Raw genomic sequence first — 27,202 nt, 5'->3', positions numbered from 1 at the left:
GTGTAGACCACTCTGCAAGCAGGGCTGTGTAGTGTTTGTGCCTCAGTGTAGCCATGCCACAGCGAGAGATGGGCAGGTGGAACTTTAGGAGGAGGGAAGAAGGAGATCCCTTTTTGTCAGCAACCTGAGTGACTGTGTGATAACCCCTGAGCTTCAGGCTGGCAGGGCAGGCTGGATCAATGTCCAGGTGTATGGTGGGAGGTGTGGGAAGGAGCCCTTTAGAAGCAGTGGTCTGGCCCTTAGGCTGCCTCAGGCTACCCAAGGACTGAGTTAGTAACAGCCTGTGTGTGCAAGGAGCTTATCCAGGGAGGAAAGGGAGCTGCTAGCTTGATTTCTTGCTTCCCTGGGCTGTGGCTTCACGCAGGAATGGATGAGCCATTACCAGCTAGGAGGGTGTGAGGGTCCCCAGCATACTTCTCCCTGGCAGAGCTGCTCTGTATAAATATCTACTGCAGTAACTAATCTGGAGCTCTTGTACTTGCAGATAAAGCATGATTCCTTGCAAGTTCTGCAAGGCCTCCCCACACTCTGCATTCAGTATGAGCAGTCAGAGGTGTAAATATGGAAATTGTGGGGCCGTCCAGCAGCAGTACCTGCAGCTGCTCCATGGTTGCCAGCGTGTCCTTGGCTGCCTGGGCCAGGAGAGGGCGGGCAGACTCCAGCTCTTCCTGCATCCTCGCTACATCCTCGGCTGTTTGCAGGAGCTGTGGGAGCAGAATAGAGTGAGAGCCCCAGGGAAGGTATGCATTGCCCTGGTGGGTGTTTCTTGCCTGGTGTCGTGCTGTATGATACAGGTCTTGCCATGGTCCACAATCCAACTCTAATGCTGTGATGTGCTTAGACAGGACTGCCTAATGGTGCCTGTGTCACAGGCAAGAGGTTAGTGAGTGGCTGGCACGTGCATGAAGTCCCAGAGACAGCCTTCCTGTGGGGTCAGCTCTGCTACTGCCTGCTCCAGTCCATCCTAACCAACTGCTGGTTCATAGTGTTTGGATTAGGGGCCTCCTCACTCACATTTGCTATCTGGGGTATTTGTGCGTCTTATAATCCAAACCCAGACTCAGGCATGCATTATTGTCTATAAAGAAGTACTAGCTGTGCTCTGAACATGTCTAGCATGGGAAACATTAGCTTGAGGCTGTTGTTCCCAAGCTGCAGCCTGCAGGCACTTTCAGTACACAAGCTCCTGGCAGTCAGTGAGCAGAAGCATGCTGTTGTTATAAGGCTTTCAATTAAAAGATTAATAAGGAAGATCCTGAGAGATGGGCTAACAGAGAACTCTATAGTACCCAAAGTATGGGGACCATTATTGCTTTTAGCACTGTTGCAGACTCAGACCTATGGGAGGACTGAGCCCAGCAGAGCGCATCGTTCTCATTTGCTGTAGCATGAGTTTTCTCCTGTTAACCAGCACTGTGTGGGGCATCTCACCACATCTCTGCAGCTATAAAAACAATGCTCTGAGCATGGGTTGTGGGGGACAGACCTTGTCCAGGCCTCCTTCCATCCTGTTTTTGGCTGTCTTCAGCTCCTGTTTCTTTTTTCCAATCAAGGAACAAAAGATGCTGAGGAAATCGAGGTAGCTCTTAGGAGTGACATAATTGTGTCTGGCCAGCTCAGCCAGGTACACCTGGCACTTCCTTGCCACACTCTGATGGATTTCTACACACATTTGAACCTACAAGAAAGGAAAAAAAACGATTTTATTCAGTGTTGTATGTTAGGCAAGTCTATAGAGTGTGGGTAGAGAGCACAGGGGGGTGGGCTTAAAAGTGCCTTAGTGTACACTCATAGCAGAGCTTGTATGTGCATGTGGGCTTCAGTGCCACACAGGGTAAGAAATGAACTTCGTATTTCAAGGCATATAAAATCTAATTGGTTCTGGATTTTAATGAACTGATTATGAAACATTACTGCTCCAGGATGGGACCTTTCTGCAGGTGTCCTGCATTTGTTGCCTATGTGCAGCTGGAGATGAAGCACATATAAGAGCTGTGCTTTGTGTGGCACCTACCATCCCATCCACGGTATCGGTGCTGGCACTAAGATGTGGGTTCTCGTGCAAGAAGGAAAATGCAACACACTGCAGGGCTTCAGCAGGCCACTCGTTAAACCAGTCAATGGTACAGCAGTTCACAAGAGAGGGAAACTGTCTCAAGCGTGCACGGAACACTTCTCCAATAGGGCTGGATGGGAAGGCATGCAGAAAAGAAACGTTACAACTGATTGTACAAGGATAAAGCAGCTTTCCCACTTGCCTAGAGCAATCCTTAAATCCTGCAGTGCAATAGGGAAGGGATTATACCGAAGGGAAGAAGGAGAAAGGGAATGAAAATTTAGGCATGTTTCACATGTTGTAAGGTGCAGGTCACGCATCACATCTGGGTATACTCTGGGAGGATCAAGAGGGTGGTGATGTTTTCTGCTCCCTCCCTAGGAAGGGCACTGAGGAGGTAAGAAAACAGTATGATCTGAAGTCCATAGCAAGAGATGGATTGTAGAGACTGTGTCACCAGACCAAACTGATGGCAATGATTCTCCTGTGGGTATACGTGCTGAGACACATTCATGCAGCCCCTCTCCAAGCCTGAATTTAATCTGTATCACAAACACGTTGATGGGACAAGGGGCAATGGTTTTGAATTGAGGCAGGGGATGTTTAGGTTAGATATCAGGAGGAAGTTTTTCACCCAGAGGGTGGTGAGGCACTGGAACAGGTTGCCCAAGGAGGCTGTGGATGCCCCATCCCTGCAGGCATTCAAGGCCAGGCTGGATGTGGCTCTGGGCAGCCTGGGCTGCTGGTTGGTGACCTGCACATAGCAGGGGGTTGAAACTGGATGAGGATTGTGCTCCTTTTCAACTCAGGCCATTCTATGATTCTATGTTCTCAAACTTCTCAAACTTCATCTTAAAACCAGCAAATTTTAAAAAGGAAAAACATCTCCTCCTTGGGGAAGGTAATATGCAAACCCTGTTTCTCTTCCAAAGTTGAGAAGCAAAAATCCTGTGAAGGCAAAGCACAGGGAAGGAATAATTAACACTGATAGTACTGTCCTGTTCTTGAGCTATACCTCATGCACAGGACCATGTGGATGTTGCTGCGAACCCGTCCTGTGTATGCAGCCATCAGGTTGGCCTTGGTGGGCTGCAGCCCCAGCTCTCGTACAACAGGCTTCATGGCTGTCATGATCTGCTCTTCATCATCAGGATTGTAAATGTTGGGAACATCGCCAGAGTTGAGCAGGTTGTTGATATCCTCAAGGAAGGACTCATTTTTAATCTAAGTAGATGAGGTGGAGAGAAAAAAGTTATGAGAGAGTCGGGTCTCTGCATGCCATATAACGAACTTCTGGATAAATGCAGCCCACAGCCTCTGCTATAAGAAATTGTTTCTACGATTGCTGGGCTCCAGTAGGGGATATTCATGTCTCAGGGCCAGCATCTGCAATTGAACAGCCATGTTCAGCCACTTCAGAGGCGGAGATGTCTGGGAACAAGTGTTGCTCATTCACTGTCTCCTTACAGATACATTATGCTTGGGGTTTTGCTCCATGCCTTGCAATGACTCTGTGACCAGACCCCATCCTCAGGGTGCTTGTTTCTCCATCACAGCTGAACACTTCACTGTTAGGATAAAGCTCACTGATACGAGAGGCAGAGTAATCATAGGGACATGTCACAGTCTGTGGGATGATCTCCCTCCAGAGCTGCACTCACCTCTCCGCCCTTGCTGCATCAGAAATACACAGCACATCCATCTACTTGTCTAAATGTACCCTCCAATGCCCCCGCCCTTCTCCCACATATGCTTCTCCCTGCAGGGAAAAGGATGAGCGAACAAGCAGCATTTGACAGATGCTCATCTCTCTGCTTAGGGCACCGCTTGAAGCAACCTGGTTCCTATGATAACGATGGCAGTATAAAAACCCATGGGAAATACAACCACGAATTCCAGGAGTTAGTCTACAGCTACACTTTACAGTAACAAGCCAATGTTATCTTGTACCCAGCTGCTCAGGGAAAATTCTTCAACTTAAAGATGTGATCCTGACTCCTTACAAGAAGTCAACGCTCCCATACCTGTGTGTCCACAAACAGGAATGTCTTGGGTACGCTTTCAAGGCCTGCCTTCATCATGATCTTCCTCACATCGTCTCGCCATTCGGTCACACCGTAATTCTTGGACAATTCGATCTGGAAACACTCATATTCTGCCCTAAGGGAAAGAGAAGCCTTTGAAATTACATCCAATGAAACTGCCTTCTTTTGTCAGCCCTGAGGATGCGTTTTGGACATGTGGGAGAAGCAAGTTGTTCTCCTGCAGAGTTCTGAGCACCCCTATGTCCTTGGACACGTTTGGCCATCAACCCAAGAATATGCTTCACTCACAGCAATACCTGAGCTAGCTAGGAGGTATAACTCCATTAGCTACCAGTGTCACACTGTAAGTACCCAAGTGCAACCCCTTTCCCAGTGCCTTGGGGTACAAAAGGAAGCAATTCACCAAGGGTTTTGTGTGTGTGATGCTGCACTCTGCACCTGGTTTTGCCAAGGAATAATGGCTGCGTTTTTGAGGATCACATTCTGTATTCAGGATTGAAAAAAATCGCTTTTCCAGCCCATTTTAATTCCTCTTCTCATTTCTCCCTTGAGGGCCCTTGGCTCCCAAGACTCACAGATGCCACATGGCAGGCTGTCAGTGTCACTTGGTTACTTTGTCACAGGTGATTCTCTTCTTCTTCTTCCTGCTGCCCTTCTCCCAGGAAGGAGCCCTCATCTCCCTCACAGCCATGCTGAGTGCTGCATAGGCCACTGAGCTGATGTGGGCTGGATTACATTTGTTCATTCACTGCATGCACACAGCAGCAACCCAACTACTAGCAAGCAAGAGCCCAACTTTCCTAGTGCAGATGTACACACTACCTTGAGTTCTAGCTCTTGAGCGTTAAACCTGAAGAGTCAGCATCCACAGAAATGTGCGAAGCAGTAGCAGGAAGGGCAGGAAAAGAGAATCTCTGGAAGCAGCCCCCATGGAGCTGCTCCACTTTATGTGGAGCACATATACGAGCACATCACTTACATGTGAGATGCCAGCCTGGTGAGAGATTGCCTCCCACTTCCCCCAACACCCAGGAGAAGGGCATTCCCTGGGGCCTGCCGCAGGATCCGGCTGATTCGGCAGATGTGCTGCATTGCATCCATGAAAAGCTCCAGCTTCAGCTCTGCAGTGTTGGTTTGGTTGTATTCTTCCAGGTAATCCTCCAGCACACCTTTCAGCTACGGGCAGAAGCAGATGGTAATGGCTGACAGTTACAAGCAATCGTGAGGAGGTGTAATTGTAATTGTGTGCAAGCACAGGTAGCTATCTGGGAGGGCAGACTTTGGTGCTCACTTGGTCCTAGGAGCAGCCGCTTCCCTCAGTTACTGCCTAGGAGCTACCTGCAGGGATGGCTCTGTTTGCTCCATGTTCCTATAGGAACTGCCAAGGAACTGGGCTGAATTTAGCTGATAGTGATGGCAGCAGCTGCTGAATAGAGACCTTTAAGTAAGTCAGGCTAAGGTCTGCTGATGCTGCTCGCCTGGAAAAGCAGCAAGGAATGATCCAAAACAAAATAGCTTATGGCTGCCTGACCTGTGCTGTTTCAAGATCTGTATTTAGGAGGGCTGCTGATTCTATAGCTGACCCCTGCCTGCTGAATCCAGAGGTTAGGGTGCTGAAAGGGCAAGGAAACTTTCCTGGCCATAGGTAGAAAAGGTAGATTGGCACAGAGGTGCACTGCTTTTGTGGTCCAACCACTATAAAAGATAATTACACAGTCTTCTGACTTTTCCAGAGCTCTGCTCAACAGTATGCTCAGACCAGAGCACACGAGACAGAAAGATATTCAGGATTTGGTCATAGCTCCTCAGGATTCTCATTGTAAACCTAGCCAAGTAACAGCAACTAGAATTCCTACAGTGCTGAGGTCTCTGCCTAGGAGACCAATGACCTCTGTGCAACAACTTGGTAAGCTGCCTGCCTCAGCTGTGCTCGCCTCAGTGGGGGGCAGACCTAGCTACTTTGCAAAAAAGGATTGGGAAGCTCAGTTAATTACCAGTCCGTGTCACACAGCTATCACAAGAGGGGAGATGACAGGATAATCATCTGTTTCTGATAATGAGTGCAAAACGCACTGCTCATTGCCTTTGCTTAATTACCACTACCAAAGTACTCACAGTATCTTTTCCAACAGGGAATCTGGCAGTAACATTAATTAGTTGCAAAGGTCAATTGTGAAGCCTTTAATGGCAAATGTAGTATTGTTTGGGGGTAATGTGCCATTTCTCTTCAGCAAATTTCACTTTTCATTCCTGAGTACGGCTTATTCAGGGGACTTGGCATAGCAGACAGCCCCCAGGATGACAATACAGAGACAGCTTGTTCCACCTCAACTTCCCATCTGTAGCAAACGCAACCACTGCCTGTATCTGGAGCAGAATTTCACACGAGAGCCCTAAGTAAGTCTGCGAGTCCACGTACCTTCAGTTCAAGCAGCCCCGTGGTTATTATTAACTCTTTTCTTTTGTTTGCAGAAGACTTGGAAGAGATGAACATAATTCATACCGTCAAGATCCCCAAGATCCTTACCTTTTCCTGGCTGTCAATCTCTTCATACAGTTTAATATGTGCCCCTGGTTCCATGAAGTCCCCAAACAGAACTGGCTGGGACGGGACAACCTCCTCAAAAGTGGTGTCTAGTTCTTCCATCATACTTTTCATCAGGTTGTCAAACCAGGTCTGGTCCTCCTTGGTGACCAGGCGATCACAGAAGACCCGGCAGCTCTCATGGTACCACAGTCTCAGCAGGTGGTGTTTGTCCTGGTAAAACATCCCCAGGAGAGAAGCAAAGAAGTGCTATGAGTCTCTCGGCCAGGAAGGCTGGTGCCCACCAAACACGTGGCCAGCCCCACTCCTGCTTCAAAGCAGCTAGAGTGGAGAAAGAACCAGGAGGAGGATGCTGCATTCCCTTCTCTCAAAAGCAACTCTTGTCAAAACAGCTGCTTGGCAGAGAGCTCATTACAGCTGCAGTTAATACCTTCTCTATTTGTCCTCATGCCAAGGTTTCTTGGAGAGATCTAAAATTTCATGTTATTTGTCCTTATCCTCCCCTCAGTATGACTTAATTTAAACTGTTTTCACAAATTCTTTTATTTTCTGCAAAGATCCTTCTATTCAGGTGTGGCACAGAACCAGGTCCCCAAGTACTTTCTGTGGTGAGTCAATACCTACAGACAAAGCTGTACTTACAGAGCAAGGTTCTCAGGGACCTGTCCTGAAAAGACAGAACCCTCTATTAGCATAAGATTTTAACAGGACAATCTCTCTCCCCCTCCATGGTCCCCCAGGGCTGTGTCCAGCCGTACAGGAGTGAATGGCATTGACTCTCTGTGGTCACACAGCTGATACTCCAAAACAAGGAAGCCTTGGGCTGTGGGATGTTCGGAGTCCTATCGATCGCTAAATTCATTAACAGTATGAAGATGCTTCTTCAGCAATAAACTGAGGTGTGAGCTGGAACATTTCTGGTCTTTCCCTGGTTGTGCTGATGGCAGGACTGACCTTGATATTGCTGGGCTGAGCCATGAGCATGCCCTGGAACACCTTGGAGAGGTCTCTCAGGTTAAAGGTGTAATGCGACTTTGTTGGTGTGGGCAACAGCTGGGATGTGATGGTCAGATACACGTAGATAGTGGCATCAACCAAGGGCTCATTCAAGTCTTCGACTGCAACTGCTCCAGCTGCAGAGACAGAAGACAGAGAGGGTGCCAAGGTAGCAGCTCTGGGACAGGAAACTCCTAGCAGGGCAGACAGGTGGCACTGAGAGGCAGAAGTGTTGCTAGGATTTGGCCAAGAATGCACTTTCTTTTCCCCCCTAGTTTCCTAATATGGACACTGTGTGAGGCCCTGAACAAGTCCCAGCTCATTGCAACAGGGAGCTTGCCAGTGAGCTTCCCTTCTGAAGGGGATCAGATCTGAGAAGGGCAGAATGCATCACAATTCTGCAGTCTGAAGAGTATGTGTACCCCACAGGAAAGGGAGATACTGCCAGCAGGTAGTTGGTACTTACTTGAAATACTCAGGTACTTCTCTCTGTACCCCCTCAGTGAAGGCTTAGCTACTTTCAGGCTAGAAGGTGCCCTCAGAACTAAATCACCATGCAGATCATTGAGCTCAGCAAATGAAAAGTCTCTGAAGAATGACTGAGGGATGACTTGTTATGTAGTAGTCAGTGGCACAATTTAAACACAGCTGCTAGTTTCAGAGTACAAGATACTTTCCTTAATTCTAATCAAGATCATTACCAACACTCCTGGGCACGTAGAGCCCTGTGACACACTGGTACTTCAGATACTATTTCCAAAATTTGTTAGTTCTCTTTTCAATTACAGCTAAATACTTCACAGTGTCCCTGAGCTCATAGTCGGGTACAGGCACCTGTGAATACTGTAAGCACTCAGAAAGCTCTGCTTTGCCTTTCTCATAGCCCACCATTCTCATTCCTTTGTGCTGGCAGATTTGCAGAGGAGAGCACATTTGCAAAGATGATCCTAAATTCCCACCCTGTCAAATACAAGAGGAGCTTATTTCACTTCAGATGAGCCCTTTTTCTTTTTTCATGGATGGCTGTAGCACCATGATCAGATCTTCCCTGCTCAGCTGTCCACAGACTGCAACAGATGGGGAGTAACAGAAGGCTTACTTCTGCAGAAGGCTGTTGTCTGGGCAAGTGTCTGCCTGCTAAAGGCACAGGTAAACTATTTTCCATGCTGTGCCCACCAGCCTGTTCAGTCTCTCTTGTATCTTTTTGCTCTTACTTACGCACTGGATCTCTATAACTTCTTTCTCCTAGGAGGCCAGCTAGGAAGCAAAGACAAAAAAAAAATGAGTTACTGCTTTGCTTGTGAAGCTGAAGGATATCCACACCATCTATTGCATAAGCTATGTGATATTTTATCAAGCACTGAAAGTCAAAGTTGAAGTTGGATAGTTTGGCCCAGAGACTAAACAGCGTATGAATTCTCTGTTTGCTAAGGCTGAAACAACAGTTTCTCAAGAATACCTTCAAGTGATTAATTCAAGTTCCATCGTCTAACACTTCCATTAGATCACCAATATTAAATTGTTAATAATAATAATACCCCCATTAACATTGGGTTGACTATGAGGAAGAGGCAGTTGTCTGCTGAACTTACCCATCCAACTGCCAAGGATGTTGGAGAAGATGGTCCTCTTGCTGCCATCGTCCATCTCCGTGAAGGACAGGTAATTGAAATGACGCGTCAAGCGTGGAGTAACAGCATTCCTTCCCCCTCCAGGAGGTCCCATGGCACAGACAAAATTAATATCCACCAGCTTCTTAAACGTACCTTGAGAAGTGTGAAAGCAGGACCGAATGCTGAGCTGAAACCAAAACACCCTGGCCACAAATCTCCCCAGATGTATCTATCAACAGGCCAACTCTTGCCAGGGGCACTGGGCAAAGATCTGGGTCGTACCGATCTGCTTCCTGTCATACCAGCCCTGGTGGTCCATCCATTGCCGCAGCAGCTCGATGGGTGGCTGTGCACCAAACGTCTCCAGCGTGGGCATGTTCAAGTCATCAATAAAAAATATAAAGTACCGCCCCACTGGAGGCCCAAACACACCCCTCCGCCTGTAGGGACAGAGCTGAGTAAGGACGCAGGACTTGCAGAGGCACTCTTAATTCAAAAGCAGTTTTCCCTCCAGTGGCTTCCTGGGTCAGCAGTTTCAGCTTTTTTACACTTATGTTCCATAAGCCCCTTTACGTATGAGCCTCCGCATGGAAAAGATCTAGTGTAATGTTTGAGGCGTGGGCTTTGCAATTATATGGGCACAGTTTTGTACACTCTTGTCCACTGTCAATTAAATGCACGAGTACATGTAAAAATAAAGCTTGAGGCCATGAATCTGTTACAAATTTTAAATTGACTGGTTTGAAAAGGAAGAAGGGAGGCTGCTAACTATGGGTGGAGACTGGGGGTAGGATTGGGGATAGAATCACAGAATGAACGATAGAATCACAGAATGGTTTGGGTTGGAAGGGACCTTTAAGATCACGTAGTTCCACCCCCCCCTGCTGTAGGCAGGGATACCTCCCACCAGACCAGGTTGCTCACAGTCCCAATCCTGCCTGGTGTTGAGTGCTTCCAGGGTGGGAGCATCTACAACCTCTCTGGAGCAGTAGTCTTCTCCCCTTTGTTAGTTTTTATTAGTTTATTAGTTTTTTGTTAGTGCTCCATACTGAGGTTTGAGAACATTTGTGTAATTAAATGGAGTATGATTGGAGCATCTTTTACAAACCCTCCCTTATCCTTTCCACTTTCTTACCACTGTATCAAGTTATAACTGGCTCCCACAACCCTAGCTCACATCCACTGTTTGTCCAGCTTCTTACCCACAGATGCATGTGTCCTCCGTCCCTTCATGTCCTGGGTCAAGCTAATAGAAATACTAAGCTCAGGGATACTTTGCAAAAACCAAAAGGAAACTTGCCTCTTCTCCAGTTTGCTGTCAATGAGATCCTGAGTTTGGTTGGCAGAGGTGTGTGCAGAAAATGTCAAGAAGTGGCTGACGTATTTGAGAGGCAAGCTCTTCAAAAGCTTGTCTGTAATTGTAAGAGTCTTCCCCGTGCCAGTGGGACCGATGCAAAGAACCTAGAAGCACAACCAGCAGTACCTGCTGAAGGCAATGCAGGTTCTTGCCCTTCTCGGGCTTTCAAAAGATCAGAGAGGAGAGAAGGCTTGCTTTTTCACTAAGGAAAGAGGTGCAGGGTAACGTATCTCTCAGCATGGAAGAAATCCAACAAGAAAGGTATGAAATGCAGTGGAAAGAAACAGGTAATGAAGGACAGTAATGGGCCATCATCCTAGGTGGGAGGAGATCTAGAAATTGGTGTATTTGTCAGGGTGTCTAGGGAGTGAATGGAAAGCTCTTGTTGCTTAGGCACAGCTCCTGAGCAGAGAAATGCAGATCCATAAGAATGAGAACTAATTTAAAAGCATCAGGTAGCTGTCAGGTTCTGATTGGCCTGGGAGAAGAAAAGGTGCCCCTGTTGAAAAGAAAAAATGTTGGATATAAAATCAAAGACAAGGGTGGGCACATACTGGCCTACAGTTGATAAGCAGCAGCTCCAGCAGGTGGGCCATTCGGACTGTGTTCACTGTGGGCACAATAATGTCACAGTAGTTGGTATCAGGAACCATGGTGAACTTTGCTGTGGGGTCCAGCCACTTCTCCCAGTGCACCTGAAAGGTACGAGTGCATTTAGAGGGGACATCTGCATTTATCTGCTTTCACCCATAACAGCTCCTTCTGTAGCAGCTCAGATTCTTGTCGGACATCAGGTTCCCAGTCCCTCTGTCTAGTCCTGCTTCCCATTACCTTCTGTAGTGCAAAGCTGACTTGCTCCCTCCAGGAAGGAGGTAGCTCAGAGTTAGAGATCATTGCCCCCGCAGCGACACATTTGCCTTTCCTTCTGAAAACTGGAATCAAAGACTGACAAAGCATTTGTGATATCTGCAAGAAGTGGAATTCTGTTCTAAGCTAGCTTATGCTGTGAGTGTCTACATGGCACAAGGCCGAAAAGGGTTTTGCTGGGATCCTGTCTTCATGTTTGGTGCCATCACCTCTGTTGCACTGAGGTACATTGAGGTTTCAGATTATATAGGACATGGATGACTTGTGCTAGGATCAAGCCACAAGCTAATGCCCCAGGGACCACTATACAAGTGAGACAGTGGTTTTGCCAGGGATGTGCTACACAGCACTGACAGAAAAAACACATTCCTGAGCACCCCAGATGGCATCCCCTCAGACACTGAGATGGCCCTGGCAGCTTCTGTTAATCATTTGACACTCACACAGTGCTCTGGTACTTTGCTTCCCCTTCCTGAAATCAGAGCGATTCCTTATTTTTCACTTCCACTGGTGTCTGTTTAGTCAGATGGGCCTCGCATGCCCTGCTGCTCTACTATCTGCTGTGCAAAAGATGGCATATCTGTCTGCCCTGCTCCTCTTCCAGACTTCGCTGCACACAGCTCTTTTACTTCGTGCACTGCTTTTAAATGCAGACAGACCTTTACATCTGAGCTCCTCCCTGCAGCAGGTGCATTTCTAAAGCCCTCTCACTTTCCTGAGCACTGGTAGAAGATCTTGGTTAAGGTTTGAAAAATCTGTCTCTCAACCCTGAGGGCAAAAACTATCTTTCTTCCTTAATGAAATGCTTGGTTTTACTTCAAGCTTTCTCACTGGTTTCTTATACGCTTTTCTTATTTGTCTTTGATGAGAAGATTCTCCCAAATCTTACAGAACTGTTTTGCTTCTCAGTGCCTCCCTAAAATTGCTCATCTCAGAGATGGAAGTGAATTATTTTACCTCCCAAACGACGTCCTCATCGAGATCATCTTCAGTGCTGCTCAGTCCAGCATTTAGTTTATAGTCATAAACCAGTCCTTCTTCTGGGAAAAGTAACTGGATCTGTGAGAATGAAGCCACAGTGAACCCAGCTGCTGCTTAGCTGAGTTTGCATGTGGGTCTAGCTGCATTTGCATGTGGATTGGCCTTACTGAAAGACTTCAGGATGCTGCTCCTGCCAGGGGTTCCCAGCTCAGAGGTCCTTTGAAATTGGAAGATCTTGTAAACCAGATTTCAGGAACATGCCCAAGCAAACCTTCCAGGCATTCAGGAAACTCTGACCCCCGCTCCTCATTACTACTTCCTCTATAATTGAGAAAGGATCTGCTTTCTTTTTACTCACCTTTTCCTTTGCCATCTTCTCCCTCAGCCACGTGCTGAAGGCAACACGGCCTTGGGAATCTCCAGTGGCACCCACACTCCAGATCAAGGCAAATACAAACCAGGGTTCAATCAGCTCTTGGATATGAGCTGCAGTCTCCTGGGGAGCCCTCCTAAATCCCTGGAAACCACAGAGAAACAGAAATAAAGTTCTCAAGCAGGGTTGAAGTGAACAAAAATCAGACTCCTTTTAGCCTGCTTGTGATTCTATTCAGAATATGTGTAGCTTTTTTCTAGACTATTTTTCACAGGTCTTTCTGATGTATTCTGTGGATTAAAACTCACTGTTTCACTAATGTACCTTAGACACTCCCCTGCCTGAACTAATGTCACTCAGTGGGAGCTGGGAGAAGAATTTAATCCTTGGTTTTTAATTTGAAAGCTTTCCAGGCTTCTTCAATTCTAATTCTCAAAGAATCTGCCACCTGAAGTGTTTTGCTGCATAGCTCTGATCTCTGCTTTCTACTCTATTCTCCAACTCCCTCAGCTGTAAATAAAAGCGAATCTCTTTTCTGCAGCCTGGTAGGCCTAAAGCTTATCTTGTGCTCTTTCAACAGGAAAAGTATAATCCTTTCAGGTTTACCTGCACTCAACAAGAAGCTGAATTACCTTCTGCCATGCAGATAGGTTATGGTGTAACCTTTCTTCACCAACATCTTGTATTCCAGTCACTCACAATACGTGACTTACTGCCCTGAAGAGTTACAGGTGCACACATGTAACAGCAGCAAAAAATCTTACCTCAGCAGGAATGAAAGGCTGAAACAAACATTCCAATAGTGTGAGGAGGCTCCTTGTGAGGTTGCCATCTGTTGAGGCAATTATCTCCTCCACAGATCCCCGGACAAAGCCAATGGCTTCCTGTAAGGAGAGGCAGGAAAGCTCAGTGTCACCAACCAGCATGTTGAACTTTGCTTACCTTCTAGGGTTCTGGTTTCTCTTTGTCTCCCTGCAGGCTACATTTAGCAGGGAGGGTGGAACAGAGAGCGCTGCCATTTCTTGCTGTGTCACAAATACCACCATTTTGACTGGACAGAATTAAGTCAAACCACTTGATTGCCTCTTAACTGCAAGAAGCCTTTGGGGCCTGCCATTTGAGTCACTGCTCACATCACTGCTGTTGTTTGCCCTGTTCAGAGCTTTCCTTTGCAGTTCTGAGTTCAGGAGCAGAGCAGAAATAGCAGGACTTATTCTTATGATTTTATCCCTGGACTAACTCTGCTGTAAGAAATGGAGCTGCACCAGAAACGATTGTGTCCATAAGACATTAGAAAATAAAATATTAATGGAAGGGCTGTAACAGCATGATAGATTACCTTGAGGAACCTGCTGAAGAGAGATGCCAGCTGCTGTGAGAAGGGCTGCATGACATCTGGGAGTTTTTGCAGCCAACATTCCGTGAAGGGCTCCAGCCCCAAGACGCTGGGTTCCAGGTAAACCATGCCACAACGGGAGACTGTGGCAGGGGATGCAACAGCCAAATCCTGGACTTCAAACATCATGGTCATACTCTGGAAATTCCAAAGGGGAAAAAAGAAAGGATCTCTTAGCATAATTTGGTGAAGTTGAAATTGTCCTCTTTGTTGCAGGGCCCCTCTTGTTGCTACTTGTGCAGCACAGGAGGGGTAAAGCCAAGGTAAGGGGGCTGAGACATCAATTTCTGTTCAAGTCCATCACACACATCAAGTGTAAAGTAAAAGGCAGCAAAAGGAGGGAGAGATGAGTTACCTCTGTCATCTTGATGATTTCGCCTGAGCTGAGACACAGCTTCTTATTGTCATCCAGCACCGTGTTCATGTTCTCGATCCACAGAGCATCAACTGGCCCATCAAACATGTACCACTTCTTGCCAGTGTCAGTGGCCATGGTTCCCTGTCGGATGAGCGAGGAAAAGATTCCATCTGTCCTGAAAAGTGGGAGGAAAGGCTTGGTCCATCTTATTTTTGCAGGAGTCCATGCTTATCTTAGTCCCTGCACCCAAGCATATCTGGGCCTCACTCGCTGACAAGCTATGTAAAAGCTTATCTCAGTCTTTTTTTTAATGGAGATGCATCTAGTCTGAGTTGGCACAATGAGACAGTACCTTTGGCCATTAGGAACAGGACTTCACCTTCTAACTATACAATGTCGAGTTTCCTCTGTCCTCAGTGAAAAGCCCTTGCAAGTATCCAGTTCATATCATAAATTATCTGCTCTATGGAAATGTATTTTATTTTCTACCAAGTGTAGAGGTAGTCTCAGGACAACTATGCTGTTAAATCAAATGCTCTAGTTGGGTAACTATAGTTTAGGAGAATGAAACCAAGCTAAAGAGACTGACTCTACCCTCTTTATAACTGAAGTTCCCATCATCAGCTGTGTCTGAATCCAGGTGGTGCTGGAGCTAGCAAACAGGAGAGCAGACACACAAGGAACGCTGCCTTTGGCAGCAAGAACTTAATCTGTACACAGAAAACTGGAGTGCAGTGTCTGCTCAGACCCTAAACTCCACTCCCATTATTAAATATGTATTTATACAGTGATAGTGAAGTCCAGGGTATTTTACTGAGATCAAGAGAAAACAGTCTGCTCTAAAGCTCAGCTGACTAAAACAGATGGATTTATGTCTGCAAATGTGTTTCATGTGGTTGCCGTGCTTTTTTTTGTCATGTTGATGCGACTGTGTGCTGCCCTTGGATAGAGTTACATCACAAATAAACTATCAAGCTTAACTTCAATATCCTATGGAACGACTTTCAGTAAAAATGCATGAGAGCCCAGGCTTGGAAGCTCTGGTTCTTGGCATCAGTAGTGCTTTCTTGCTTCCACTTTTCCTAGAGGCAATGAGTTTAATATCTTTTTAGTATCCCTGGGTTTATAGAACACACTCAATAGTTTGTTGCTAAGTGGTGAGGGACAGAGCCATGGGGAGATTAACACTGCTTCTCACACCTTAGCCTCTGGATAAAGTGAGCCACAAATGGAAACTCAAGCAGTAGGAGGACAACTGGGCTATTGAGATAGACAATCAGGCGCCTTGGCATGGGGAATGAAATGCTCCTTTGTGCCTGGAAGTCATCCCTCAGCATTATTGAAGGCAACCAGCATATTCATACAGAACAATCCAAGTGCGCAGTACAGAGATCACTTTCCTTCAGAAGCAAAGCAAGTTTTTAAGCTGCTTTATCTTAGAGCAGAGGAATTCGCTCCAAAGCAATTGAATTATTCCTTGTTATGCAGTTCATACTGCCAGCTGAGCTGCTGTACTGTCTGGGCATGTGTTGGCAGCCAGGCCAAGTGCACAATAAAAGATGTCAGCTTAAATAGTCATGACTGGCTATTGTAGCTCGGTGAGGGATAAGAACTTGATTGCTTTTGATTTTGTGCCACTATCCTAAAGAGTTCTCAGCTTTGAAGAGAAGACCCTCAAGACCAGAAGATAAGGGTATCCAAGCTGGAAGGAAGGAAAGCAGGTTTTGTACTTTACCACTCATGCGTTAATAAGTTAAACTCTCCATAAAGCTGGCCCATTGTGATGGATTTGGGATTCAGTACAAAGTAGCTGACCGGTTCGTAATTCCCACCACTGGCTGCAGGCTGACCTTGTAGTGATGTCATTGCAGCTGCTAGGACTTCATAACACTGCAGAAGTAGGAGAGCAAGAGAATAAATGGCCATGGCTCCATAACAACAAAGCCGTGTGCTCACAGCAACTGCATTTAAAGGGCAGTGAGAAAGGAGACACAGGGAAAGAGAATGTCATAGCAAGAAGATGCCTAGCTGCATTCATAGAAATGAAGGATTTTAGAAGCATGGGGAGGAACTTTCATCTCCTTTGGAAAAAGCATCTTGAGGTGCCACATGCTGCTGAGTACAGATGTTCAGACTCAAAGTATGTCTCAGCCTTAGAAATCTGCAGCAGTGCCAGTAAGCCTCAGCTTAGCCTCCCAACTCCAAAGAGCAAGCCACTATTGTACTTCCCCATGGGTATGAGTCAGTACTAAAAGGCAGCATGAAAACATCTTTGTCTCCTGGTTTCTATCTGAGAGAGGCTGGAAACGCTGCAGTGTGAGCCTTCTGCGAAGTTTAACCCTCTGTCCTATTAGATGAGCAACAGATTGCTGGGGCCAAGGTAGTGTTTCAACCGTACCTTCGTCTTCCCAGAGCCTGTTGGCCCCACTAACATGAGGCCATGACGAACCACAGTGGTTTCGTACAGCTGGATGCACTTAGTCACGAAACCTGCAGAGGAAGATGAAGCAGAGTGGGTCTGGGACCATCTGTCTCTTTCCTAGGGCACAGCACTGGACTAAAAGCACAAGGCCCAAAGAGAGTGCTTGTGGAGAGCCTCTCCCCTCACCATCAACATCTTTCAGACTCTTTTTGATGCAGGCTTTGCGAATGGCTTCTTCCAGGATGCCATAATCGACAGGCTGTTCTTTGATCTTGGGAAATAAGTCAGAGACTATGCCACCGAAGAGCTTGAGGTCATCCTCCAGAAATTTGGGTATGTTGGCATCCCTGATAGCCCGCAGGCAGATCAGATCCTGCAAAGATTTAACCATTTGTGATTTGAAAGATCCTGCTTCTCCTCTGTGGCTGCAGAAAAGGTGACATAAGCCTCTGACAGTGTGAAGCACAAGCATATTTACCTCATCCATAGTAGGATTTTCCTTTTTCAAGTTGCCAGCTGTTGAGATGACAGTCTTCACAGCTCTCATTCCAAAGTCATAGTGGTCCTGGAAGAGGCACAGAGGAGACAGTGTTACTGGGTACGTGAGCATCACCTAAAAATCATCATAAAATCATGGAATGGTTTAGGTTGGAGGGAACGCTAAAGATCATGTAGTTCCAGTCCCCCTACCATGGGCAGGGTTGCCCCCCAACTAGCTGAGGTTGCCCAGGGCCTCATCAACCTGGCCTTAATCCTTAAACCCCTCCAGAGTGGGGCATCCACAACTTCTCTTGCTACAGGGAGCTTGCTACAGTGCCTCACCTCTCTGTGTAAAAGCTTTCTTCCTAACATCTAATCTAAATCTCCACTTTTTTAGTTTAAAGCCATCTCCCCGTATCCTATCACTATCAAATCATGTAAAAAGTTGATCCTCCTCTCCTGCTTGTAAGCTCCTTTCAAGAACTGGGAGGTTGCAGTGAGGCCCTCCCCAAAGCCTTCTTTTTCCAAGCTGAACAAGCCCAATCCTTTCAACTTTCCTTCATAGGGGAGGTACTCTGTGCCTAGACTGAGAAAACATCACATTTGTAAAACATATTCATGGACATTAAAGCATCTACCTGGGTGCTGAGCTGCTCTGACAATAGTTTGAATGTTGTGGTGATCTTCTTTGCAAGGACTTTAGCTTCATTAAACCCAAAGGAATAGAGTGAGATCTCAGCAATCATGGTGTAATCTGGGACCATCATCGCCACTGGACGGAAGAGAGCCTGAAATGTACAGTTCCAGCACAAGATAAAACCACAGTTTTTTCTTGCTTTTTCCAGCAAATTGAAAAGGCTGAGTTTCTGTCTCAGACTGTGCTGAGGGCACAGCATGAGTGTACCTGACACCTGTGGGGATAGCATGCCTGCAGACTGAAATATGAAAACCATCTGCTTACAGATGTGATTCAAAGCTGAAAGTGATCCTAGAAACCTTCCAAAACATTATTTCCTAAACTTTGCAGTGACCACACTGGTGGTCTGGTTAGCATCCAGTACACGAATTGCACCTCTTCTTTCTGTCTCTGCTTTCTACTCTCATTACCTTCAGGTTATCTGGTAATTCAGTACGTCCTGCATATCCGGGGTTCATTGTGATGAAGACTGCGCAGGATGGGACCAGAGGGATCTCCTTTCCTTCAAACATGAAGCGATCCACCTAGGAAATAAAAATTGTCATCAGTCTCAAAGCCTGACTTACAGAAAGGTAGCTGAATCTTTGACAAGGAAAATAATGGCTTTCGGTAGTTAAATTATGAAGCACAGCCATACACAGCTGCACACAACCGTGGTGATGCAGTGTGGTCCCACTTAGGAATCCACTCTTACCAGCAATACTTTTCCCTGCTTAAGAAATCAGGGTCATAGAAGGTTTACTGATAGAACACATTTTTATTTTTTTGAGCAGACTTCTGCTCCTCCAGCTATAAACAGACAACATCTTTTCAATTTTTTTTCTGCAGGAGAGTTTGGACCTGAATTAATTTGTGGTAGGAGAGGGCAAAAAGAAACCGAAATCCTTTTAGATCCGTATAATTTCAGTAATTTCAGATCGGTGATAAAGCAGTGCAGAAGAATTCACAGACAGCAGGTTTCTAATTCCAAGTCAAAGTCAAACAGATTCAGGTCTTAACCCCTGTGAGTCTCCAGAGGAGCAAAGCAGAGGCTGACTGCCAGATGGCTGACAGCTGAGTCTCCATGTAAAGCCAACAATTCATTTTACATTGCAACTGTGAGTGCATGAGCATGCATTTTTTTCTGTTCACATTGGGTTTCATGAACCCACTAAAGCTTGGATAATGCATTTAGATAAATGTGGTGCTGGGCAACTCACAGCAGAGCGGTGGCTGCCTTGCATCACAGCTCCAATTTTTATCAGCTCAGTGGATCTTTAACAGAGTGTCTCCCACACTGAAGTCTGCTGGCACACCATCTCAAGCTGAGACTTGGAGTGTGGGCAATAGTGGCAGTAAAGGCTAAGGTGAGGTTATAAAACTCACCTACAGTGAACACAATAAATCTGACACAATGTGCCACAGCTGGGGTATTATTGATACCTCTCTGAGCTGCACCTGAACTGGCCCTTTGTGACAGTGCATGCAAAGACAGTTGTCTGCCTTTGCATCCCCACTTACTCTCTGCTGCTGTGCTTTCTGAATGGTTGTGATCTGCTGGGCCACCACAGACAGCACCTCGATATCAATGCGGTTGAACTCATCAAAGCAAGCCCACGCACCAGAGCTGAGCAAGAAGAGAAATAAGAGGGGAGAAAGGAACATCAAACAGGAGCAAATACACTGCTGCAGGTTTAGCTAGGCTTAGAAATTATAAACTCAGATATTGGGGAACAAGTGGACCCAACATCCCAGCATCACAGTGTACAGTAGCAGGAGCCATAGTCCATCACCCCAACTATGCATCCCAGGTCAAGTCCATTTTTCAAAGCTTGGAAGGCTATGTATAAAGCTGGAAGGCAGTATAGGTGGGTAATCTTCCCACAAAGCGTGGTTTAAAAAATAATTACTTACAAATAAAACATCTGAGAAAAGAGTGTCAGCATTTGTTAGAGTAACTAATTCAGATTCACCAGCATGCAACAGACTAATTGGACCAGCTCTGTTTGATACACAGAGAAGAGGAAAGCTTTTCTGAGAGCATTCCTCAGGGTTTAAAGCAATCTCTCTTGGATACTCAATTTCAGATACACCCAGCAAACTCTCCTTAACATTAAGCTGCCTCTGGGCTGAATCTCAGTCCAACGTGTACAATATTAGAACAAAAGCAAGAGCTGGAAACATTTGCACAGGTGTCTAATAGAGGACTGGTGCAAAGCACCAGTTGCCTTAAACAAACAGGATTTCTATTTTTATTGTTTTAATTGGCTCGACTGCCCACCTATTCTGGCAGTTCTGTAACTTTGCTCATGCTGGAACACAGCAACCTTCTTAGTGTGACTTTGCTGGTTCTTTGGGGCTGTTATGAAAAATACCCATCTATTTTCAGCAACCAGCATCCCTACCCACTCCTGGGCAATGACACGCTGTGTTGTACCTGGCTAGTCCCTTGAAAAACTTTCCCATTGCCATAAAGTCAAGCTGGTCAGAGCAGTTGAACACTACAGTTTGGATTGCAAGTGCCTTCCCCAGCTCTTTCGTTGTTTCTGTTTTGCCTGTTCCTGCTGGTCCCGCAGGTGCTCCTCCAAATTTCAGGTGCAGAGCTCCTGTAAGCGTCAGGTAACATCTACAACAAAGATGAGACCAGATAATGAGAAGTATTTCTACTACTGGCTTCAGGAAAGGAGAAATGAGCTCTCCAGATGGAGACAGGCAGGAATCCATCATTTATTTTTCTGCAGAGCTGCTTAGATATGCAGCACTTTGTGAAGGAGTTAGCTATGTGGCCTTGATTAGTATTCATGAGGGCCTGCATGGATAAATCCTTCTGCCACTGGCTATAAATTCACTCCCCAGAAAAAAGACAGTTACAAAAGGGTGTAACTATTATTACTGCTGCATATTCCAGAGTGTTAGATATCCTTTTTATAGTGGTTTGCAGAAGAGCTCCTCAGCTATCAGGAGGGCATTTTAGACGAGTCAGAGTGCTGCATTAAGAATCAAAAGAAGGTAAGCAAATCAGTGTGAGCACTGATCACTAGGAACACAGTGGGACCAATGCCAAGGTGTTCTATCTCACAGAGACCATTACTGTACGAATGATTTCTATTTACATACATTAAGAACCAAGCCTGACATATTCAGATTTTTGGTTTAACCTCTCATGAAGTTTGTTCCTCCAGAAAAAGAAGGTACATTTACTACCCAAAACCCAATTTCCTTACCTGTCAGTGAGGGGTGTGATAACTAGGCGGCCAGTGTTCCCAAGATACTCATAGCCATACACAAATTCAGCATTGACTGCTCTGATGTACAGGTCCCCCTTCGTCCAGTAGGATCTAGTGATGAGTGAACACGACACCAGAAAGATATAAGCCTTCTGGCAGACAATACATCAGAATTACAGCCTGTGGGTTCAGAGACCTGCATGTCATGATTTGCCTCTAGAGAAGAAGAGATAAGGTAACACAGTGGGATGTTCAGAGTTTTCACAGACCTGAAAGGAGGTTTTCTATCAAGCACTGCACTCCCACTTAGGTAGAAGCAAGCCCTTTTACACTGAGGCATTTGAGACTCTGTGGTATAGCACAGTCTCTATTGCTGAAGTGTCTAAGTCTGTCTGCCTTAGAACTGGCATCTATAGGAGACTTGAATCCCACTTCTCACAGGGATGTTAGAGGTGCTTCACAAATACTGCTTACAGATCATGCAAACACTTGTTTCCATTTGTCACAGACACGGCTGATGGAGGAAGAGAATAAAGACTGGCCGGGGGACCAGGTGAGGTTCAACAGCTGAGCTCTCTACCTGAGCTGGGAGATCCACTCGAAATCATTCACGCTTGTCACATTCTCCTCGATCAGCTTTGCTGCAACATCCTTGGCATGGACCTCAATCACAATGAGAGCTGACATCACTGCTCGCTGCATCTTAGACAGTTTGCCACGGACCACAGCAACCAAATCAGCCAGCTGGGTAAGGAAAACACCGTGGAACAATCCATACCCCAACAGCCCAGGAGTACTAACACGATGCAGTCAACCTTACTGCCTGTTAAGTACAGACCACAGGCTGTGTCCCAGCAGTATCTGCCTCTTTCTTGTCAGTGATGCGAATGTTCAGGAAGCAAATACTGCTCAGGGCTGCCTCAGAGCTGACTTGCCATGGAACTTCAGAGAATCACAGAGTATCCCAAGTTGGAATGGACCCCAAAGGGTCATCATGTCCAACTTCTGACTCCACATAGGACCTTTCAAAGTTCAAACCTTATTTTCCTAAGTGCTCCTTAAACTCCAGCAGTCTGGGGCTGTGACCACTGCCCTGGGGAGCTGTTCCATGCCCACTTCCCTCTGGTAAAGAACCTTTTCCTAACACTCAGCCTGACCCTCCCCTGACACAGCTCCAAGACATTCCCTGATGTCCTGTCACTGTCAGCAGAGAGAGGAGATCAGCGCTGCCCCTCTGCTCCCCTCTGGAGGAAGCTGCAGGAGTTTGCAGTGACATTATTAGCACATTATTTGAGATTTATGGCAACAAATGTCCTAATGATTAAGATGATGGCAACTTGTTACTTATTTTTCAAACCATACTATGCAGAACTGCATTTCCAAACAACCACTTGTAGTGACATACATGGAGCCAAGCAGGTTTTGGGAGCTGATTTCAGGTAGCATACATCTGGTGGTTCAGGTTAAGGGACAAAAGCACAACCCTTGGAAATTCTGATGGGACAGTGTCAGCGTTTCTGCTATAGCAGATTGTCCTGCCTGTATTTATAAGCTATCTGATGACAGACAAGCTCGGTTCTGACAAGATCTTACCTTTACATTCATTTTCCTACCTGAGTACTCAGCTGTGGAAAAAGCCTGCTGGACAAATCTCCTGATTCCAGAGCTTCAGACACCTCCTTTGTCCAGAAAATCTGACAGCCAACAATGGTCACCTGGCCAGGCCATTGCAAGACCCACGTAGTACGAGGTGTCTCAAAAACAAGAAAAAAATGACAGAAAGAATGACTCATTTCCTACTAATGATGAGATGCATCATTAACAAATAAGAGCTGAGTTATTATTTAAGAGACTTTCCTTATTTATTTATTTTTTATTTTTTATTTTCTACCAGCATAGCTTTTATACAGAAACCAGAACCAAGATGCATTCCCTGTGATCACTGACTGTTGCCCTTAGCACAGTGTGTGAAACACGAGTGCTGGTGAAGACCTAAGAGAGTATCCTTCTAGGAAGAAGCTGCCTAGAGAGAGGAATAGAAATGGATTCAGAGGGCTGTTCTATGATACAGGGAAGTATTTTGTAGTCGTCAAATCAGTGTACAGAGTTTGCATCCTCTGGACCATGAACTGTTTGCTGAACTATGCCTTCTGCAGGTTGTATTTAACAACTAGCAGAATATCACAGATTCATTAGCCCCATAACTGGTGACTTCTGTGGTAAGCCTAGGACCAAGTCACCACAGAACTGCAAGTCTGTGATAAAACTCTCACCTCTGGGTAAACACCAATTGATCTTTCTATGTTGTCCCGCACACTGGCCTTCATGGATTTCTCAACTTCCAGCAGCCAGTCCTCCACCTTGTCAGTGGGATAAATGGCAGCAAACAGCTTCACCTCTTCTCCTTCAGCAGAATACATGTGTGTGATCTGCAGATCCTCCTGGAACTGCAGCTAACGTAGGAAACACAACAGGAGACGTGAATGGCAAGTTTCTTTTCTATTCCTGCCTTCCAGCCACTGAATGACAGTAAGGATATAGCACAGAATGCTCACTATAAATGTGGTGCCCAGCTTGGCTGGTAATAACAAAGTGTCACAGATGTGCAAGACAACCTCCTCAAAAAAAAAACAAAAACGGAGGATGATAATACAAAAATAGGAGATTCATATCACAGGTTTTGTTCAGGTGAAGCAAATCAAATTATAGGTGGGACGAACATTTCTCAGCCTGTCTGGAATTCAAACCCTTGATTCATGTTCAATTCTGTAGATTCAGGTCGTTTTCCTTGAGGTCAGAGTGCCTGGTTTTAAAAGTAAAATTTTAACAGCTTCTCTGCTGCCCCAGCAAATCACTGACAGTCCCCTTATTTATTCCAATGGCTTTGCATCAGGTTTCCAGTTCAATTTCCTTTCTATTTTCCCAAGCTAATGACTAGGAGATTGGTTTCCATGTCTGAGTATTGCGGTGGTGTGAACTGTGTCTAGCCCTGGAGTCTGAAGTCAATTAAGAATAATAAAGAGGAAAATAGCAGGGTTAACCCCACCCAGCCCCTAAGTCAAGATGAAAGCAGAAACTCAGTTCAGTTTAGGCTTGTTTACTCCCTCCTGAGCAGGGGATACCACCCTCATCAGGTGTCTGTGAGTAGAGAGCTACGTCTGAGCTATTTAGCAATTAGGCTACTGGACAAGATGATCGAGTGAGAGACGTCACTTGTCTGCAGGTGCGAAGATCCAACACAAATCCAAACCCAAATCATTCTGTTACTCTATTTCTCCCAGCCTCCATGGTGAGACAGACAGGTATTTTCAGAAGCAGTGTCCACTCCTCCTTAGTTGGTCATCTAAGTGAGCTGTCTTTTGCAGATGCCTGTCTTCCCCCGTTGTCTCAAAGGAAATCACGTGTGTCCAGTTCACAGACACATCTGGATCTGAAATTTCTAAAGAGAGGTTGCTTGAATTCCTCTCCAAGGCAGCCAGTTAACTGTGGAGAACTGTTCTGCTTCCATGGAGTATACTGGAAATATGTTTTTATGCTTTGCAGACTGAGTGACTTATCTACCCCACCTCTCAATGCTGTTCAGAAAAGGGCAGAATCAACTCAAGTCTTTTACCCCTCATGGAAGAGAGAAGCTGCCTGAAAGAGCCAACTTGTTGCGTTCTCCTGGTGGCAGTTTGCATCTTGCAGTGCCTACACTTACAGGTTTACAGGAGATACAGCAGAATATGAAAACTCTCCCCTCGTTCCCATGACATCAGCTCCCCAGAGATGGGCCAAACCTCTAAGTGCTTGCTTTGCTTACCCGTGCAATGTTCTCAAAGCATTTCCGAAGGTGAGGCTGTACAGCAGTGGGGTCTTTTGTCTGGGACAGTATTTCCAGCAGCTCATCGTCTGAAAGGAAGTAGAACCTGAAAACAAAGATTGAGCTCTGGGAAGAGATTCTTTTTAACACAGCATCATGGATGGAGTCCTGGCAAGGTGAGGAACAAGTCCCATTTTTGACTGCTCGTCAATCCCTTTGTATTTGTGTAGAAGTATCAGCCATGGTCTAGCCATCTACCTCTCTCTGCTTCGTTAATCATTTACATTCGTGAAAAGCAGCTTTCAAAGAATAGTAGCATTCCTTCAGGAATAAGGGACAGTTACATGGAGGTTATTCTGCTTTGTGCCATCCTTTATAGACAAATCACAACTGAAAGGCACAGATAAGCACTGTGCTACCAGACTGCCCTTAACTTACAACTTTTGTGCCTGCCTGTGTTCTCCCCATCAGATGGCAGCATTGAAAGGCACAGCCTTTCTTGATGTTTGCACTCTCATGACAATATCATAAGCTTCTATTTTTTTGCCGTGCCCTTTCTTGGCACAGTTAACTGGAGTGAACCACTCCTTTCATATCTTCTGAACCAGAAAGTGTGATCCAGCCCTCTGAAATCTGAGGTTACCTGGGAAAAGCACCTCTCTTGGTCTCCAGGTATTCACTCAGCCCTTTCTGCACAAGCTCCAGTAATTTGTTACATTTTTGCAGGTTTTCTAGCAGCGCAGGATCAGGGCACAAAGACATCACCTAAAGCAGAGCAGGGACACAGGAAACATCAGTATTCTGAGCATGTGGACATAAGGCACTGGAGATAATTGAGCTGCCCAGTGGATGGGATCAAAACGATTCATTCACAGGAGAGCTTTCTGTGGATCTGGAGAGGTGTGAGCTTTGTGGGCAAGGAGGGGAAATAGTACTTATAATATTATTATACTTATTACATATACTTATAATAGTATTATGACAAATACATGTCTGGATTCCTTTAAATACTAACATTTGTAGTAAGGAAGACAAGTGGTGACGGAGTCCTGGGAAAGTAGAGGAGTGCAGAGCACTTGGATTAGGACACAGAAAGCAATGACCCTAAACTACCTTACAGATTCAGTCTTGAGGAAGAATTGAAGGAGGTGTCTTGTGGTTAGAGTTTAAGCTGGTTACAAGAGTTGTTGGAGAGTCCTTGTGCTAGGGAAGACACAATGAGAGACAACACACTGATGCAAGACATCACAGAGAATGACTCTGTGGACTTAGACAGCAGAAGGAAAGGTCATGGTCCAAGAGAAGAAATCTAGCACGCTGATCTGGGCAAGGTCTTACTGTTTATATAGCATTGATCATGCCCTGATCATTGCAAAAGCAATAACTCTTGTGTGATACAGCTCCAAGGAATTTGGGATAGCTGCAATTTATCAAGGCACTCACCTCAGGATTTTCATTAGCATTCTTCATGATGATCCTCCAGTCTGTATCCATCATCTGAAAGCGCTCACTTTCCACTGGCAGCTGTCTTTTGATGTCTTCTGACCTAAAGATGGGCTCCAGATAGAGCCAAGAGCACTGGCAGTTCAACCATTCCTCGAGGACATCCTAGTGGGAAGGACAGGACACCACTCCATGAACCTGTTTGACTAAAGCAATCAAAACTGTGCAACAAAATGTGCTAATAAATGAATGAATAAAACAAAAAAGGAGGTGATGCTGCACTTAAACCTACCAGAGTCTGAATTGCAGAGCCAGGAACTGGAAGGCTCTTCTCCTCAAAAAGTAAAAATTAACAATAAAATTATATAAACACTCCTTTTGCTAATTGCTGTCAGCAGGCATCAGAATCAGCACTTATTAGTTTAATAGAGGTAGTACGGATCTACGTATAAGTTGATACTTGATCTCAAAGGGGCTTTGTGGTGCTAGGTCAAATTTCTGTGGCTCGTGTTCCTGTGTTTCACAGAAGATACCACTTTTGTAAAACGAGCTGGGAATTCATTTT

At 45.7% G+C, this 27,202-nt stretch overlaps 1 protein-coding gene across 1 annotated transcript in view; it reads right to left on the bottom strand.

Moving 5' to 3' along the window:
* DNAH1 (dynein axonemal heavy chain 1) overlaps nucleotides 1-27,202 on the bottom strand; it is a 73,409-nt gene that overhangs the window by 19,457 nt on the left and 26,750 nt on the right. The window contains exons 23-55 of the mRNA XM_019619889.2: nucleotides 26,638-26,802; nucleotides 25,838-25,959; nucleotides 25,195-25,300; nucleotides 23,666-23,845; nucleotides 23,006-23,146; nucleotides 21,973-22,136; nucleotides 21,390-21,503; nucleotides 20,603-20,791; nucleotides 19,687-19,792; nucleotides 18,597-18,710; nucleotides 18,128-18,277; nucleotides 17,488-17,574; nucleotides 17,196-17,382; nucleotides 16,986-17,077; nucleotides 16,323-16,477; nucleotides 14,585-14,762; nucleotides 14,173-14,367; nucleotides 13,598-13,717; nucleotides 12,819-12,977; nucleotides 12,437-12,538; nucleotides 11,167-11,307; nucleotides 10,556-10,716; nucleotides 9,538-9,695; nucleotides 9,235-9,408; nucleotides 8,861-8,899; nucleotides 7,601-7,779; nucleotides 6,629-6,859; nucleotides 5,081-5,277; nucleotides 4,081-4,216; nucleotides 3,072-3,280; nucleotides 2,015-2,186; nucleotides 1,487-1,678; nucleotides 594-704 (exon numbers count right to left, since the gene is read on the bottom strand). Coding sequence (XP_019475434.1) covers nucleotides 594-704; nucleotides 1,487-1,678; nucleotides 2,015-2,186; nucleotides 3,072-3,280; nucleotides 4,081-4,216; nucleotides 5,081-5,277; nucleotides 6,629-6,859; nucleotides 7,601-7,779; nucleotides 8,861-8,899; nucleotides 9,235-9,408; nucleotides 9,538-9,695; nucleotides 10,556-10,716; nucleotides 11,167-11,307; nucleotides 12,437-12,538; nucleotides 12,819-12,977; nucleotides 13,598-13,717; nucleotides 14,173-14,367; nucleotides 14,585-14,762; nucleotides 16,323-16,477; nucleotides 16,986-17,077; nucleotides 17,196-17,382; nucleotides 17,488-17,574; nucleotides 18,128-18,277; nucleotides 18,597-18,710; nucleotides 19,687-19,792; nucleotides 20,603-20,791; nucleotides 21,390-21,503; nucleotides 21,973-22,136; nucleotides 23,006-23,146; nucleotides 23,666-23,845; nucleotides 25,195-25,300; nucleotides 25,838-25,959; nucleotides 26,638-26,802 — 4,926 coding nt within the window. The remainder of the gene's footprint in view (nucleotides 1-593; nucleotides 705-1,486; nucleotides 1,679-2,014; nucleotides 2,187-3,071; nucleotides 3,281-4,080; nucleotides 4,217-5,080; nucleotides 5,278-6,628; nucleotides 6,860-7,600; nucleotides 7,780-8,860; nucleotides 8,900-9,234; nucleotides 9,409-9,537; nucleotides 9,696-10,555; nucleotides 10,717-11,166; nucleotides 11,308-12,436; nucleotides 12,539-12,818; nucleotides 12,978-13,597; nucleotides 13,718-14,172; nucleotides 14,368-14,584; nucleotides 14,763-16,322; nucleotides 16,478-16,985; nucleotides 17,078-17,195; nucleotides 17,383-17,487; nucleotides 17,575-18,127; nucleotides 18,278-18,596; nucleotides 18,711-19,686; nucleotides 19,793-20,602; nucleotides 20,792-21,389; nucleotides 21,504-21,972; nucleotides 22,137-23,005; nucleotides 23,147-23,665; nucleotides 23,846-25,194; nucleotides 25,301-25,837; nucleotides 25,960-26,637; nucleotides 26,803-27,202) is intronic.

The sequence above is a fragment of the Meleagris gallopavo genome, chromosome 14 (genome assembly GCF_000146605.3).
Source record: "Meleagris gallopavo isolate NT-WF06-2002-E0010 breed Aviagen turkey brand Nicholas breeding stock chromosome 14, Turkey_5.1, whole genome shotgun sequence".
NCBI lineage: Eukaryota > Metazoa > Chordata > Aves > Galliformes > Phasianidae > Meleagris > Meleagris gallopavo.
This window is presented reverse-complemented; position numbering and strand designations above follow the sequence as displayed.